Source organism: Notothenia rossii, assembly GCF_949606895.1.
Source record: "Notothenia rossii genome assembly, chromosome: 3".
NCBI classification, from domain to species: Eukaryota; Metazoa; Chordata; class Actinopteri; order Perciformes; family Nototheniidae; genus Notothenia; species Notothenia rossii.
This window is the reverse complement of record NC_136901.1, coordinates 23029602-23047839: the sequence shown is the minus strand read 5'-3', so window position 1 is coordinate 23047839 and position 18238 is coordinate 23029602. Positions and strand designations below refer to the sequence as shown.

Sequence of the window (18238 nt, the reverse complement as noted above, 5' to 3'; positions counted from 1 at the left end):
GGGTTAGGGTTAAACCTGACTGGTTTTCGGACCCCCCCAGACCCCCCCAATAAAGCAAAACTGCACGTTTCAGAGTGGCCTTTTATTCTGGCCAGCCTAAGGCACACCTGTGCAATAATCATGATGTCTAATCAGCATCTTGATATGCCACACCTGTGAGGTGGGATGGATTATCTCGGAAAAGGACAAGTGCTCACTATCACAGATTTTTTCAGATTTGTGAACAATATTTGAGAGAAATGGTTATTTTGTGTATGTCGAAAATGTTTTAGATCTTTGAGTTCATCTCATGAAAAATGGGAGCAAAAACAAAAGTGTTGCATTTATATTTTTGTTCAGTGTATAAAAAATCGGAGACACAAGAGGTACATTCGTATTTAGAGTTGTAGCAGTAACATTTAATTATTTTGGGCTAGGAAAACATTTATTCCTGGACGATGATGTAAAATATTCAATATCCACATTAAAAGTTAGTTTATGATGACTTCACAACTGAAGTTCAACATTTAGGGATTGATTGGATCGGACTACCGAATAGAGTAATTTTTAAAATGATAAACGATTTCAAATATGGAGGTGTTATAACATACAAAAACCATACACCTGACGAAGGTACCTTGGTCTCAGGATCATGGACAGACCATGTATGTCCATGGTCAGACCATGGTCAGACCATGGACATTAACCATGGACATACGTGATCTGTCCGTGATATTGTCCATGGTTGACCATGGTCTGACCATGGACGTTAAATGGCACCATGGATGAATCATGGAAACCCACGGCCAAGTGAAACATGGACAGACCACGGTAATTCATGGACATCAAAGACGTGGTTAGCCGTGGTCTGTCCATGGTATAGTTAACCGTGGTTTTCCGTGATTGATCTGTGGTGCCATTTAATGTCCGTGGTCTGACCATGGACAACCATGGTCTTATCGAGGCTTGCAATAGTATGGCCGTGGATGTCCATGGAGAGACCATGGTCATCCATGGTCTGACCATGGACTTCCATGGTCAGACCATGGACATCCATGGTCAGACCATGGTGCCATTTAACGTCCATGGACAATATTATGGTCAATGGTCAGACCATGGATATCCATGGTCTGACCATGGATATCCATGGTCTGACCATGGGTGTTCCACCCCTGAAGTTATAGAAAGCTTACCAATTTGGTCAATTGTTACCAAAGTTGTATATAACAAGACTTACCATAATGTCCACATAATGCTCCAGGGGGGGGAGGGGGGGCTACAGACAGGACCAATTTAACTTGCATCTAAAGTCTACAGATATAAATGTGCTAAGATTGCATTTCAAAATGTTTATTAATATCTTATCATGACACTCTTGTACAAGAAATACTACACAGGATGTTTTTTAACGAATCTCAGAGAACAGACAGTGGTACAAAACTTAATTCACACAATTAAATGAAAGGTTTGTCAATCCATGGGAACATTTTACAGTATTTATAACATTTAAGTCCTTGTCTGCTTTACCACAAACGATACATAACCAGTTCCCTTACTTACATATGACTTTGTATGAAGAAATATGTGTGCCAGATATATGTTCACCATAACAACATACATTTTCTTCCCAAATGTACACTTAAGTCAGTTTTCACACTTTTTTTAAGCCTTTTTGCACATGGTGCACCTTCTCCACCATATCCTTGTCTTTCATTTCGGGAAAGCGTCCCCGCATCAAGTCCTTGTATACCAGGAACTTATCTTCCGGAAATCGTGGCTTTGGTGGAGTCATCCGGTTGGGAGCTTTCCCGGACACACTGTGGCTGAGGAGATCGTCTTTGGAGAACAACTGTGTCAGCAGCCGTCTGGCTGCTTTGAAGGTGCTCGTCTCCAAGACGACAGTTGCACGCAGCTCCTCCATGGTGTTGCCATTGTACCGTGGCTCACAAACTGCCACACGCCCCTCGCGGTTCTTTTCCAGTTCGCGAACTCTTCTCTTGAGTTTCCTTATACTCTCCTGTGATTCCGCAAACTGACCTTGCAGCTCGTACAGGTTCTTGGCTAGTCTGAAAAAGAAAGATTGCTTAAAAATATAATGCCGAAGTAAAAAAAATACAGACGGAACAAAAATTACATCTACCACAGTCTTCAAATATATAATTTGCTGCCATATCAGACAGACAATGTGTAAATACTATTTTGGAGTCATATAATATTAACCACATTATTTTCCTTCCCAGCAAACAGTATATTATAAAAAGGGAACATCTGTATCTGTTAACAATATAAAAAAAAATATATATATAAATATATATAACATATATAATAATATATATAATTAATATATATAATTAAAATAACTTACTGGGCAACATTGATATCCTTTCCAGCTGCAAAGGGAGATCTGTAAAAACAAATACCCAAAAACTAGAACCTAAAAGGTAATGTGTGAAGTTGAAGCAGTATACAAAAAGGTTTACCATGTTCACCTGGTATCAATATTCATTCCATCTTAAAATAATGAATAAACAGATTTTAAACAACATTTTGCTGATTGTCTTCTACACGTCTCTGGCTGCAGTCAATTGGAACTGCGCAAGTAATTTACCTTTTCAATTTATGACTGATATTTCCAAGTCGACTCCAATGAAGTCCAGTGATGTTCAACACTAGACCTTTGAAGGTATGTGTGAAATTTATCAAGTTCAGTCTGCATATTTGTGCATGGTTTTATCAGCAGATAAACTTCCTAATAGATCTTTTCACAATGATAGTGTGCTACATTTTGTTCTCATTTACACACATATACATATACATATACGTATATGTATATGTATATGTATATAATATTAATATTACCTGTGCTTCTTTTTGGTGATCGTTGGAGATGGCGACCCCAGTTCCAGTCTCCTGTGAGCAGAGGGGGAGGCTGTGCCATGCTGTGGAGGTGAGCGACTGCATCTGGGTGCAGCCTTTTGAGGCGACTGGCTGTGGCTGCGTGCTGACGGTGCAGCCTTTCTGGGCGATGACCGGTTGCAGCGAGGTATTGTGTTCCTCTGAGGCGATGGGCTGTGGCTGTATCTAAAACCTAAACCCTCTAAAGATCATATCAACCCTCCCGACTTGAAATGATCAATTTATTAATATGAATCTGAAATAAATGCAACTGGAAAAAAACGGCCGCCATCTTGTGAAATTATCTATTTATTTAAATATTAAAAACTTATTTTTCTTCAAATGGATCATATTTCTGGTCTCTGATATGTTAATAATCAAATGTACTCACCCTCAACGTTGAAAGATCAGTATTTCAATGTGGATGTCAAAGGTTTTTAGCAGTCTTCTCTCAGCTGCCGTCCTATGTAAACGCTAGACAGGAAGTGGCTGTTCCGCCACCCGGAAGTGACGCCAAAAACGGCGGAATTAAAGGTAACATGACCATTAGCACTCATAGTGGTTACTCCATGAACTGCAAGCAAATTATAATATACCAAATGTCCGTAAAGACAGTGTATTTAAATTAAAAAATATATAAATCCGTTTTTTAGATTTTTAAAAAATATATATTTTATTTTTTAACTCATTCCACCCTAAATGTATTTATCTATATAAGAGTAAGAGTAAAGTTAGAGTGGTATATATTAAAGTAAATAAATAAAGAAGTATTCTAAAGATCAAACCGTGAACATTAAAAAACTTCTGGTACAGGTTACACTTCTTTTGTGTTTTTAAAAAATTCTAATATTTAAAGAATGAATATAAGCGGACATTTAAACGCCATCACTCAGTAGAATTGGTCAGTTGACCTCTTCTACTTTTAGTCTAACCACAAAGTTTCGCGGTCCGACTAAGGTTTTAAGTGTAAATCTATTAAATGATTATGTTATTTTTGAAGTATAAGTAAGGAGGTTCTAAAAGGATTTAATATAAGATATATCTTAATATAAGATATATCTGGCACACTTAATTATATTTGTTCATATTGAAGTAAGGGAACTGGTTCTGTCTTGTTTTTGGTAAAGCAGACAAGGATTCTACTTGGGAGTCCAATATTGTAAAATGTTTCCATGTATTGACAAAATTGTAACCTTTCATGTAATTGTGTGAATTAAGTTTTGTACCACTGTCTGTTCTCTGACATTCTTATTGTATTCATATGAAATTGGCACTGTTGTTTACATTTTCAATGTCAGTCTACCAGGTAAATAGAGCACATGTCCAAAAAAAATTCCTAAATATGTAGTGCGTGCCAAACCCTAATTTTCATGTTGGCAGGGGTATTGCTAATGTCATATTTGCAAACAATTTATTATTTCTGCTGACGAACATGTAGGTCACATATTTAATGTTATTTGATCAGACATTACATTTATCTGTACATTCTGAAATAAATTAAATGTGTCTATTATAAATACTGTATGTTGTGCCTTCATATTTTTCATAAATCCCCAGTTCAGCCCTGTGTAACTCACTACTCCAGGACAAACAAAAAGAGTCAGAACTGAGACAAAAAGATTGGCACCAATATCTTTGATCTGCATTCAACATTGAGACCACAGAAGAACATGATCATTTCATGGTTAGAAATATCAGAATTCTATCCATGTTTTACCATGTTTCATGACCACAGAAAAGCATGAATATTTCATGGATAAAAATATCAGTGATTGTCCATGTTTCACCGTGTTGCATGACCATGGAAAATCATGGATATTTCATGGATGGAAATAATATAGGATTTGTCCATGTTTGTCCATGTTTCATGACCATGGAAAATCATGGTCAATTCATTGCCAGACAAGTGAACATGTTTTTCCATGTTTCATGACCATGGACAATCATGGTCAGTTCACGGCCAGGCGGGTAGTACGTGTTCTGTCCATGTTTCATGACCATGGACAAACCACGGACAAACATACCATGGACACCCACCATGGACAGATCACGGATGTCCATGGATGACCATGGTCATCCATGAGTTTTCCGTGAAACATGGATGACACGAGACCAAGGTAACGAAGTCTTAAAACAGTTATAGGAGAGCATGAGAGACGTGAGGTGGCTGATATCGGTTAACAGACTTGCGATCAGAGCTGTGGTCTCATGGAGCTGCTATGTGAAAACTAGAACATGCCCCATGGTTAACTGTGAGGAGGACGAGACTTTACAGCACCTCCTCATGGACAGCTGCAGAGCCTAGCAGGTGTGGTCGCTCCTTTGGGGCTTCGGTTTAGAGTTCAATCTAAAATATATCTCAATCATGTATTGTATTCTGGATGAAGGGATGGACAATGAACACAGGGAACTTTTTCAGCTGGTAATTTGTATCACATGTATGAAAATCTGGAAGACTAGGTGCAAGATGATACTAAATCAGAAGATCATAAACAGTGGCACCATCGCGAAACAGGTTATTACCGAACTAAGGAGAAGAAAAACCCTGGAAAAATCCCAGATTCAGCCATGGGGCATTTTGAGTCTGTGACCGAACTGAGTCTCATTGGAATATAAACGTGCTCTCTTTATGTTATTTATATATTTATGAATTGTGTTTTATGTGTATTATTAATGTAACTTGTGTATATCATGTACTGCCCAAATAATATAAAATAAAATGTTGTATGAAGTAAAATATCAAGTTTTTTATACTTATATGCATTCAAAAGCAGGATTTTATAGTGGTTTTTAGAAAAGATTCCAAGGTGGGAAGTAACTAAGTACATGTACTCAACAATTTGGAGGTTCTTGTACTTTACATGGGAATTTACATTTAATGCTTCTTAATACAAGGAAAACGTGTAATTGTATTCCACTACATTTATTAAACAGCTTTTGCTCATGTTAACAAAAAGCATTTCTAAAAATTAAACGAATACTTACTTAAGTCACAAAAGAGTGAAATTATTAAAAGTCCATCAGTTTGTCTACAACAGTAAAATGCTACTTGATGCAACAATATTATCTAGAAATGTCACATATACAAATAAATATAATTATATACACACTAAAAGGTCATTTGTATGCTCTAAGATTACTTGTACATTTTGCTGATACTTAAGCAAGATTTTCAATGCAGGAATTTTACTTGTAATGGAGGATTTTGACAATTATGTATTGGTACTTTTACTAAAAGTAAGGCATCTGAATACTTCTTCCACCTGTGATTATGATTAGAAAAGAGTTTATAATGCTCCCCCAGGTCGCACCACTTTATATCATTTTCATAAATACAGGCCACTGCTCTGACATACACTGGTGAGTGTCCTCACTCACTCTGTCCTCACCCTGTCCTCACCTGCCATAGCTGTAGAGCAGCAGGTCTCACAAAACATCATTCCCCTCACTTACAGGAAGATACGCACACATTCAGAGCCATTATTTCCACTGAACCATAGTCTTCCATTTGATGGACCGTAAACGATGTGAAAAGATGTCCTAATATAAGGGGACATTTTCTTCTGCTAGTTTTTAGATTTCTTGATAAAAAGAGCTGCCAACTGGAGACCAAATGACATCTGACCCCAAAAGGTGAATATGAAAACGGCACATGTGTTAACAATTCTGGGATGAAGAGTCATTTGGTAAGGACATTAAACATTTTGGAAACTCATTATCAGGTAAAAAAAATTCTTATTCAGAACATAAAATATATTTTTTAGGGATAAAACATTTCTTAAAAAAGAAATTCACTAATTATATTTTAAAAAATGGAGAATATACGTTTTGTGATTAATGTCCAAATGGTATTGTGACAAATCAGAATTGAGCAACCCAAGTCTCTGGAAATCACAAAACAACATTATTTTCAACACAACAATTCTCAGTTACCTCTATCAAAAATAAATAAAGTCAAAAACAAGTAAGGAGTGTTACATTTTATTTGGTCTCTTTTTAAGCTTTTTCCTTTGTTTTTTTTTTCCACAGGTTAAAACCCATTATAATAGTCAAGAGAAATACAAACATTTTCACATACTGTATACAGAAATAGTCCTCTTGACACACAATAATAAAAACAGTTGATTAGGCCCAGCCCAGTGCGAGATTTCACAAAAATGCAACAATAACAAATATTCAAAGCCCGATGTACGCAAAAGCTCTTACTCGCATGAGCAGAGACCGTTCTGAGAGAGATGTAAGGGCTGCCAGGGCAATGCAACAGTTGTGTTATCACATCGCCTGGGTTGAAATAAGACACAAAATAGACATGGAAATGAATCTGGAACAATAACAATAAAAAGCAAATAGATACAAAGACAGAGAGGAGGTCAACCTGGTCTTCTACTTAAGGTAGCGACACAATCCTCGTCTCTATCTAGCAGTTTTATGCACATACAAATTCAGTATGGGTGCCCCAAGGAGTCATTAGACTGTGATTTGAGTTTGGGATTTTGCAGCAATGTACACTAAGAACCTGATTTCAATCTCTACCAGGCCTTTTCTGCTACACACACATACTGGGGCTTGTAGGGGAATCATTTTGATACAGATTTAGGTCCAATTGAAGAACTGGAATGTAAAGTGAATCTGCCTCATGTGAAGCACCCATACATACATCTTAAATACTCCAGTGAAAAGCTATACAATGTTTTGTTCATATGAAGCAATCAATCCGTCATCCTAATGTAGACCGCGTCCATGGCCATCTAGAAATAGTTTTGATCCAGTGTGTAAAACGATGGCCATATATAAATATCCACTTCCACCCCTGTGTAGAAGTTTTGTAAAGCTGGCTGGTAGGAAGCTTTTACAGTACTGTGTGTTATTCAAGCCCAAGCAGAAGCACCTGAAAGAGACCAGCTACTTTTAAATTCTCACAAGACTTAGTCAAATATTTAACCAGGACTATATTTTTGCCTTAGACAATGAGAGAAAATACATTATTTTGTATCACCGTTATACAAAACTATGGTTCTAAACACAATGTTGGACATTTGTAACCATTTCTGTTGTTGTTGCTGACTTATTTGGAATGTTTTAGTCACCTTACACCTGCCTGTCACTGTTTTGTGTAGAGTAAACCGTCCAGTTTGTATTTTTTAGCACTCCTTCCAATGCATTTCATTGGAATCTGAGCCACAAGTGGTCTACACAGAAGAAAACAAAATCCATGCATAGATTTCCATATTTGAACTCTGTTGAACTTCTAAATGCAAATTTGTAGCATTTACTATTTATTTAGCTGACCTTTAGGAGAGCGAGGCTAGCTTGGACTGTGGCTAATGGGGCTAGCAAACAGGGCAAAGCCTAATTTATTGTTTACCTCTGAAAGTCAACCACAAAATACGTTATTGGAAGAAGGTTGAATATGCAAACTAATGGGATAGCAGGCAATCTTTTTAGCATTTTATGGCAGGAAAAGTGTGTGAGGTGGAAGAAAAATATTGTCAAAGATGTAGTTACTATATCGCGAAGCTTCAAGGACGCTAGTTTGTAAGCTTATCCACCCTGACACGTAGTATGACATAATATTATAATATCAGCTATTTCAGTCCTTTCATCTGCCAACGAGGATGAGGGGACAACAATAAATCATTCGCAGACTCCATAATTGAGACACAATGGCTGTTTACACAACCAATTGGTTTGTAGCACACTCATTCAACACTCCAGAAAGAGACATTTACAGATTGAACGGCTTCTATTCCAGGAAGATCACAAGGTAATTGAGTGTCAATAGCTAGGCCGAACAATAATCACGTCGTGGGGCTGTGGAGAGAAGGGGGGAGAGTAAGCGGGCCTTGGACTTAATAACCTCATAGAATAAATCCATGTTTAAATCGCTACTCAGAGCACCAGCCTTCACTGTGGTCTTGGAAACAAATTGGTCCTCCTTTCACAGCTCCCATTCATCCAGTTTTACAGAAAAAGAGGACAGCAGATGGTGACCTTGGATTTCACAGACTGAAAAGAATTAAGAATAATGTTCACACTTTGAGAGACCGAGCACTGGCTTATACGCACCTGGCAGAGCCTCTCGTGTAAGTGGCTTTTGTCCACGTCTCCATTGGGATGTGCAATCCCTGTACTGTCAATAGAAGGTCATATTTGATCATATATTCTCGGCCTGTTAATGCCAATCAAAGATTTTTATTCCCAGCCCGCTCATCATGCGTCCTGATGACCGGCGATCTCCTTCATAAAACTAATAAAAGGGGGAGTAATCGGGCAGTTCGGTGTGTGTGTGTAGAGGTGTGTGTGGTTAAAACGTAACAGTCTGTGGTCACTCTTTATAGCTGTTCAATGAAGGTAAACACAGAGTAGGCTGTGGGTAAAAGCTCTTTGAGCGCTGGTGCTGCTCTTCTCTGAGTTACACGTCCCACTCCCTCCTGGAGTGACCACACACCCCTGGCCGAAATGTCCTTAAAGTGAAGTCTGAGTACGAAATATATCTCAAATAATGCACTGTCATTTCCCCACCGGTAACTTTCTCCTCAAAATAATCTCGAGATACTAACCCGTTATCCTGACTTTTTTTTTCAGTTTTTTTTTTTTTTTTTTCATGTCCCTTTAGGGGCTCCGTAGAAAGAGGCTGATAAGCAGGTATATTTGTAACCTCCACTTAATTGAACAAGAGCAAGCACAGGCAGCAGAGGTAAATGGGGTGAAAGCCACTGAAATGTCAGGCCATCTATTTCCCCCTTTTCGAATGTTCTCTTCACTGACCCGCCAAGGTAAGATTTCATCAATGAAATAAATGCGACACGTGTTCAACCAGAGATCTTCCCTTCATCCTCCAATTTTCTCTGTAACCTTGAATGGGTGAAAGCATGATTTAACAGGAGCTGGAGCAATTTAAGAAATACAGTCCCCTACTGACTCGACTTCTTTAAAGTCCAACACTGCAGATGGGTATGTTTGTATGCACGCTGCGCTCTGTTACTCTCAACTATCAGGATAATTCAATTCAAGGGTCCAAACTAGTATAAGGATTCAATTTGAATCAGTGGCTAAATGAAACAATTAGTATGCATATAAACATATCCACTGATGAAAAAGCCAAATTAAGCTTTAAGTGAGAGTGTTATCCTGATGGAATGGATGGTTGCATTAGGCAACGCTTTCCAATGTTAACAAAGCCAGAAAGTAGCTAGCTGGCAACATTTCTTTTCCCCCTTCTGGATAATAGCTCTGATTTTTCACCTCTGAAATTCTATAACACAAAGGCATATTACAAGAAGCCTCTCGGCGGGATGAGGGTCAGAGCCTCGGGTTCCCCCATTGTGTTTTCTCATTAGCTTTTATTCATGTAACGTATATTGACCATTTGCCACTGGCTGATTAAGGGCAATGGTCTGAGCTTGAACTTTGAATTAAGATCATCAAATCATGTCTGCTGCCTGCCACAGCGGGGCAGAAAGCGTAACACCGGTGGCCGGATATCTCCATGCAGAGAATGCACTACTCTTCTCCCTGTCGGTTTGTACACTGGAGGCTGATTTGAAATGACGGATGGGGCGATGCCTGGAAGAGCGGAGCGTCACAAACAACTCATCAGTGCATTATTGGAGAGCAGGCTGTCAGTTGGGGAAGAGGAGTGGCAGCTACGGTTCCTAAATCTGACAGGCAAAACCAAATATCGGACACCCCTGTCCACAAAAAGGCTTCTTTGAAATGTCTTCAATCGCCCGGCTACTAAATTAGTTTTGTCAGATTCAGATTACACTTAAAGAGGCGAGGATTTGGATGTTAAAAATAGCATTTTATGTAATGCAGCATATTTCTAAGCAAACGGTGTCTCACCACTCAAAGGAGGAAACCGACTCCAAGTATTTACAATAACTTAACCATATGGGAAAAGCACAATGACTGCTATTGAAGTCGACTACTCAGTGTGCGAAAGCTCGAGTGAAAACGACAGGCAACACTTTTCAACTTCACGTCTGAGGGAAAATTAAAGTCTGGAGCTAAGGGAACGTTCATACAAGTCATGAGTGGCAGGTTGAAGTGGATACTTGACACACACACGGAATTTTTGACAGAAATAATCTGCCAGACGTTTCAATCATCTCAATTTCCTTCATGTATCATTTCTCCTCACAGAGCTCTGTTGACAATAACAGCCATCCTAGACTAATGACTTTCGCAGGATGACTTTCGTGGCTTTTGTTTTGACACAGAGAGACAAGGCAATAACTCATCACTTGTCACATCTGCAAAATGTTTGTGGCGAGGACAGGATCAGGAAGAAGGTAGGGAATACTGCTGAGAGAGACAAATTCTATATCAAACCTGCAGCTTTTACTAATCTATCAGGTGCCACCTTCTGCCAACATAAGGTAGTCAACCTTAAGTTTTGCTATGTTTATCCTGTGCAAATCAGACATTAAAAACAAATAATTCAGTGGTGAAGCTTAAATTAAGTGCTTGTCAGTTTTTCTAACATCACCTAGAACATTTTTGTATGCATAATAGCCTTTACCCATGTTTAGAAAGTTGGCTTAGCTAAATCTCAAGAGGCTAGCCTGGCTCCGTCCAAAGGTAACTAAATCTTCACTTCTCTGAGAGTTCAATGGTTGCTTGGCCACCTAACAGTGAAAAACTCCAGGAAGTCACTAATGATGCTTTGCAAGAGCGGGAAGGCAGATCCTTTTACATTTTAACCGAACCAGGGCTAGCAGCTTTCAGTCCTAATGCTAAGCTAACTGGCTGTTAGCTTTAGCTTCAAATTGTATGGACTATACAAAAGTGGTTTTCTTTCCATCAACAACGCAGTAAATACTTGTTCCCCTAAATGTCAAACTAATCCTTTATATGGGTGCAATGTAGCATGACCTTTATACTAATTTCAGGACACTTATAGAAACAACCACAATGGTTTTCCTAGTTTGTAAAGGAGACTTAATGTCAATCAAGTCTATCCAAATGTACACTTAGTTTGTGGCGGTTGGAAAGTAAGCAGTGTTTAAGCTCTCTTTATGTCATTTTTGACCCAACTACTGTCAATTGCAACACTACAAGTATAGGACAAAGGCTCTTCAGCCCACCTTCAACTGTGGCCATTCGTACAGCTAACACTTTAGCCCTTCGATATGGTTGGGCAACACCACCAATTTGAAGCATACTGAGACCTTTAAAAGCCCTGTGTCTCTTTGTTACTTTTAATATTGCTTTGATGTCCAGCGGTTGATGAACAGACACACTAGCGTTCAATAGAAATATTCAAAAAAGCTCCTTTTTCAATTTCAAAGAAATGCAATTGACTCTGTAAAATGAGCACCACTCCACTAATGGACTCTGTTCTAGAACAAACGCCATTTATTTTTCCCCGGATGGAAACCTGGCTGTAGCTGAGTCAGGACAAAACTGCCCTCGAGAAAACTTTCCAGAGGAGAAATTATAAGTAGGAGTAAGAAGGAGAAGAAAGAAAACCTCCCCACATGACCTGAAAGCAGAGGACGCGGAAGAAGGTGAGCTTCGATTGTGAAGATTTCATCCGGTCAGCAGCGGAGAAAATAAAAGAATAAAAGAAAAAGGGAAAGATAGCTCGCCGTGTCTTTGAAACTTTATGCATAAAAAAAGGGCACGGCTTAAATGGAGACGTAAGCTGATGCAGTGATCAACTCAATATACCTTGCGAGGAGGCTTTTTCCTAACGTTGGGGGAAATTAATTAACCAAATATCTGAACGCTTTGTTAATGCTCTCCACTCTTATCAAGAGGCTAATTATCGCTATCAGCCTCCTCTGTTCGTCAGACGGATTATTAGGCTAATCAGGCTTTCCCCCTTTGGAGACAAGGTTTTCACTCTTCGTCGGAACAAAGCTTGTATTGTCCTCCAATGACATGGTGTCAGTGATGAAGCCAATCAGTATTTGTACCTCGTAATGCTCCTGCGATGGGAACAGGACGAGTTTGCGCTTAGTGGGTCTCTTTCAGTTGCCTGCATGCTTGAGAACTAGTTTGAGTGCCATTAACATTTGGTGGATCATACTAATTGGATTCTATCTGTGATATCCAAGCCATTCAAGGGCTTAATTTGTAAAGCATTTGTTGCTGGAAACCCCTGGAGAAAATTCCTGACCATGAAGTATGTCATTTGATCATGGATGATAATGATAGTGAACTAAAGTTAAAAGGGCAAGTTGCTGCTCCAGTGCATTCTGGAATAATTTATATTTTAGCATCTCTACAATGGATTTCTTGCTGTATTATTGCTCAATGTTGAACTTCTATGCTGTAGAAGTATCAACATGCCATCACTGTTATTCACAGGATCCTACCAGATCTGTTTAGCATTGTTAAAATGGTTGAAGTCGGACTTTTAACACAAAGAAACTGTGAGGGACCAGGGTTTAGCAGCCCTGCTACATTAGCCTTGCAAAGTCAGCCTACATCTCACACCAAAGGCAACAAATTTGATATACATGTGCTGAGATTTGATAAAGCCTGACTAGCCATGTGAATAATGAGCGTACGTTTGACGCTTAGACAGATTGCTTAGGCAAAACGCTGTAAACAGGGGGAAACAGCTAACACTTTATCTACTAGCTTTCTTCTCTTGGTATTTCACTGGCCACCTGAGTGATGACAAAACACCAGAAAGCCACTGCTATTAAACAAACAAGGAATGATGTAGTATAAATGAAACCACGCTAGCTGTTTCCCCTTGCTTCCAGCATTTATGCTAAGCTAACCAGATGCTAGCTTAAACTTCAAATGAAACGGAGTGATAAAAGAGTGGTATCACCTTTCCTTTCGCTCACAAAAAGGGCAATGTATTTCTTCACAATTAAGTTGTTGAAAAAGCAGCATGATTTTGATCACATCAGGATATATTTAACACTTCCATAACAACAATGGTTTTCCAACTTCCTCTAATAGGATAAAGGGGAGAAATGTCAATTATGTAGTGAAAAATACTGCCAAATTGTAGGCTGGCTTTGCAAAGCTAACACTACTCTGCTGGACTGTACAAATAAATAAAATGTTAAATGAAGCTTCCATACATGTTGTAATATTTACAAATACTTGAATGTATTTGGTTGAACCTTTCTACAGCATCAGACGGGTAGCGAAAAGACAGACTGGATGATATGAAACGTGTTTAAGGTGTTGTCAACTCTGTGTACTGTCCAGTGTGGCAGAGCCCACCCGTCTGGCACTCCATGGAGGTAAAAACAATGTATTTGCAAACACTCTGTGTGCCAGCCCGTACTGTCACAGTGGCATCTTTGGCATGTGAAGGGAAAGCAGAGGGCTCCCCCGGCTCGTTTCCTGTGTCGCCTGCCAGCCGAATAAATCCCTGGCATCTCAAGGGGAACGTCATTGGAATTTTATCTGCTTCCAAGTGGAATGTCTTGGTCATGGATTTGTTTTGGATTTCACGAGTGGCCTAGAATATTCACACTTTCTCCCATAATACAACAGGCAGATGCTGTCGTTTCTTTTTTAAACATAAGCTCTCCTCGAACAATGAACCTAGACATGCACACACAGACGACATTTTCTTCCACAGCAATAGCAAGCTGATTTGCAAATTTGAGTCAAATTTAAAGCATCTTCTCTACGCACCAGACAAACCATATAAGACATCTTGAAAAGATATATACTAAAAACACTTCACGAAATAAGGCACCCCAATTTTCCATTGTCCTGAATGCTTTCAGTTTGCAGAGAGGTAGAGGCAGATGAAGCTGTGCAAGGCGCCTTATCCACCTCTGCATTGTCACAATGCTTCAAAGGTAGGCGGGAGATGAAAGCAGGTGATATGAGCAGCCTGATAGGATCGGAAGATGGGACTAGTGATCTGTGTTCTGCTTCTTCAAAGGGAGAGAAACCCGGATAGAGAGGGAGAATGAAATGGGCACCAGCTATTGGTTCAAAGGCAGCTTTCCCACAATTCAAAGCACCGCCTTTCACTGGCTTCCGAAGCAGCAGGCTGGCGTATCAATAGGACCTGCAATGATTGTGGGGTAAAACTCACTCAGTGGGTTGATTAATGGGTTTTTTCTTAAAGATTCCAAATGTTTGTTAAGATGGAGGACATAGTAGTGAGATGGTCCTAGACTGTGTTCCTGTGACAAACCCCCGGCCTTGCCTCGTGTTTAGAACCTATCGTCTCTGAGTTGCGTCGGGGACTTGAAGGGCTTGAGCCCCAGTGTCTTGCGGGGGTGAGCCCTCTCTTTGGTAACATCCAGGGGTCTGCTGCAGGCCGCCCAGCCCAGGTCGATGAGGGGCGAGTCGGCCGGGTTGAGGGGCGCTATACGGAAGGTTGGCAGCGTGGGGGAACCGTTAGTGGAGCACGGGGCAGAACGGGAGGTGGGAAAGGGAGTGGAGAAGGGGTCGAAGGGAGAAGCCGTGTCTGAGCCGCTCGAGGGGTCAGCCTTGAGGGCGAAGGGGTCGCAGTCCGGTGAGGGGAAGGGGTCACAGTTGGTGAAGGGGTTTGTAGGGGAAGGCTGGTAGCCCAGAGGATTGCTGTCAGAGCGGTGCGGGCTGCGGCCCCCAGAGGTCCCGCCACCGGCTGAGATGAAGCTCCAGGGGTCGATGCGGGGGCGGATGGGGGACGGGCGAGGCCGGGGGATCACGCTGACCTCCAGGCGTCGGGTTTTGGGGCTGGAGAGAGCGGGGCTAGGGTGGAGGGGAGAGGGCACAGGAGGCTTATCACCAGGGTCCTGTGAGTCCTGGCACAAGGGCAGGTCCAAAACTGGAGGGAACAGAAAGACAAAGCATTCAAGGGACACCATTAAGGATTACACAAGGTTACTGGATTGGTGAATACTGAGTAGAAAGAATGTGGAGGCTAAGGTGCCCTGATTTTTAGTCACCTAGTAATAATCAAGCTTTAAATACACTGGGTCCTACATTTCCCATAGTGCAAATCAGAAGCATCTTTAAGTTTTTCTGTCAAATAGTTTCAGTCTCAAGCAGAATTCCAAATAGTATTGGACTTCTAATCAAGAGCCACAGAAGTAATTATATAATATGTCAACTGACCAGGACTGTCGAATGATGTATGATATAGGGTATATCCATTGTGTTTACATGTGTGTTGTTACTTTATGCTTGTTAAAAGGTCCAAACCATTGAGGAACTGGTCTGACAGATTATTGCCTATTAAGGAATGAATGGCTCTTTATTACCTTAAGGCACATGTGTCAAACTCAAGGCCCGGGGGCCACATCAGGCCCTTGGTGGATTTAATTTCGGCCTGCAGGATCATTTCTAATTACTATTAGATCTGGCCCTCCGGTATATTGCACGCACACCTTCACTCAATCCTGAGGGTCTCCTCAGCTCAGAGCCTGAGCCCAAACATTGATGAACTTGCACCAAAGATGAGATGCCAAGTATCTGGCTTGAACTAGCATCACAGAGCAGCACACTGAGTTTACATGGATGTTTCCTTCTGCACTTTGTTTCTTGAGACAACAGGGCATGTTTGATTTGTTCTTTAAGGGGAATAGTTTTTTTGAAGCTGTTGTTGGCCTGTTGACAAATGTATGTATGTAAGTTGTTTTTATAGGCAATAATTTAAGCTTTGTTAGTTCCAGGTTTAATATGTGCAATAGGTTCATTTCAATAAGTTTTGCAATAAACATTGAACCAGTCCGGCCCTCGACTAGTACCCATTTTAAAAAATGTTGCCCACTGTGTATTTGAGTTTGACACCCCTGCCTTAAGCTGTATGTATTAAATACAAGATAGTCGTTGTATTTAAGTTGTTTGGTTTGTTATTATTTTATTTATTAAGGATATTTTAATATTTTCCTTCACATTCCAATTCTGAAGTCTGAATATACTAAATAATTTATTAAGGTAACTTAATGCTGTTTGACACCCTGTTCTTGCCTTTTTATGCTAATATATTATTTGTATGTCCGTGGCAGAACATTTTCCTAAACAGACCATGAGATCATTTATTGCAATTATTTCTGGGACAACATATTGTCAAACAAAAGAAGTTAATGTGATGCAAATTCATCTTTATTTCTATGATCGTGTGGGTTTCCTTTAAAAAAGGACACATTTTCATAAAAAGGCTGAATATTTTATCTTCTTCTGTTTCACCTTCTTTCCTAAGGAGGCTCTAATTGTTATTCAAATTCTACTCTCAAACCACTGCAGTGTTGCACTGGTGCTCTTTTGCAGACCTCTCCAATCTCAAATATGCATTTGCGTGCTAAAATTCTGCAAAACACATAGACCTGTAGGATTAAAATGATTCAATCCAAAACATGAAAGTGGTACATTATTAGTGTAAAAAAGAAATGGAACATTCACAAGCAAAACATGTGGATGTAATTACTCTAAATTAATTTCAACATAAGGCGTAACAAGTTGACAGAGCTGCAACAGCAAGTGTAAATTAGCACTGACAAGAACATTAAACTCGGAATAAATCAGCCTGAATGAACATTTGCTGTTTCCAAATGGGAAGCGTCTGCCAAATGGCGTTATTTACATCAACAGCAACTCTCAGAGGCTGCTCGGCTATTCAGCTGACACCAAAAGAAAAAGAGCATTCAGGAGTCACACGAGAGCAACCGGTAGTGAAGGATTCCTCTGCATTCATCTCTCTCTTTCAAGCAAGCATTTACTGCCGGCAACCTCGTGGCAGTCTGTCTATGCATCTGAGTCATTGCAGGCAATAAACATAATAAGATGTTTAGCTAAAACACCCGCTGCTTAATTACGTGTGGCTTTTTGCCTCTGTGCGCCCCAATGTAATGAGTGCATGGGGTTTGTGAGATTACGGTTGTTAGCAGAAGGAACAGGCGAGGCATGTCTGCTCAGTATCTGGGGGCAGCGCTGCAAGAGCCTCCTGTGTGGAGAATCCAAGCTTTGTGAGTCAAATAGAGCAGATATAGACTGTGAAACGTTACCAGAGGGCACTCTTAAAGCCCCGGTAAAGCCCACTCGCTCTTAAAAACAACCTATACCCACGCCTCCGTCATTACGGCTCTAAACTGTGTCGGAGCTTCTCAGAAATGCACATTATCTCTGGTTAAATACAAGTGAATGTGCTGTACAGTGGATTCAAGTGTTGCCGATATGCACATCATCCTTGAATTTGAACAAAAGCATAAAACATGCCTCATGAGAACGCTCCACTCTCATGTAATTATAAGGACGCTAATCCCTCTTGAATGTGATCTTTAGCATGTTTGAATTCTTTACACTTGTATTACTTGTACTTATATAGGCATACAGTTGCCATGCCTCAAAAGGAAAAAGAGCTTGAACTGGAGCGTAAATACACCCGACATGCACCCAGCCAAACTATAACAGGAAGTGACGTGTGCACCATTAACGCACCTAG

The 18238-nt window shown here is 40.1% G+C and overlaps 2 protein-coding genes across 4 annotated transcripts in view; both read right to left on the bottom strand.

Moving 5' to 3' along the window:
* Nucleotides 1-1313: 1313 nt before the first annotated feature.
* Nucleotides 1314-4974, bottom strand: LOC307032051 (uncharacterized protein). 3 transcript variants are annotated; one of them, XM_079669757.1, is made up of 5 exons: nt 3266-4973; nt 2839-3101; nt 2588-2649; nt 2345-2383; nt 1314-2045 (listed from the first exon to the last, which is right to left on the bottom strand). In XM_079669757.1, exons 2-5 carry the CDS (start codon nt 2938-2940, stop codon nt 1631-1633), a joined length of 618 nt encoding a protein of 205 aa, XP_079525883.1. In that variant the 5' UTR covers nt 2941-3101; nt 3266-4973; the 3' UTR covers nt 1314-1630. The 3 variants fall into 3 exon arrangements, with proteins under 3 accessions (XP_079525883.1, XP_079525884.1, XP_079525882.1); XM_079669758.1 differs by having other exon boundaries at nt 2588-2654; nt 2839-4974; XM_079669756.1 differs by having other exon boundaries at nt 2839-4973.
* A 1865-nt stretch (nt 4975-6839) lies between these two features.
* LOC307033423 (mitogen-activated protein kinase kinase kinase 11) overlaps nt 6840-18238 on the bottom strand; it is a 48494-nt gene continuing 37095 nt past the window's right edge. The window contains exon 10 of the mRNA XM_079671896.1: nt 6840-15622. Coding sequence (XP_079528022.1) covers nt 15024-15622 — 599 coding nt within the window. The 3' untranslated portion in view covers nt 6840-15023. The remainder of the gene's footprint in view (nt 15623-18238) is intronic.

What these genes read in the sequence shown, in the direction of transcription:
- LOC307032051 (XM_079669756.1), bottom strand. Translation starts at nt 2,940, where the DNA reads ATGCAGTCGCTCACCTCCACAGCATGGCACAGCCTCCCCCTCTGCTCA. An exon ending in ATCAGTCATAAATTGAAAAG is followed by an intron (nt 2,384 to 2,587) that starts GTAAATTACTTG and finishes TTGTTTTTACAG; the next exon opens with ATCTCCCTTTGCAGCTGGAA. An exon ending in AAGGATATCAATGTTGCCCA is followed by an intron (nt 2,046 to 2,344) that starts GTAAGTTATTTT and finishes TTTCTTTTTCAG; the next exon opens with ACTAGCCAAGAACCTGTACG.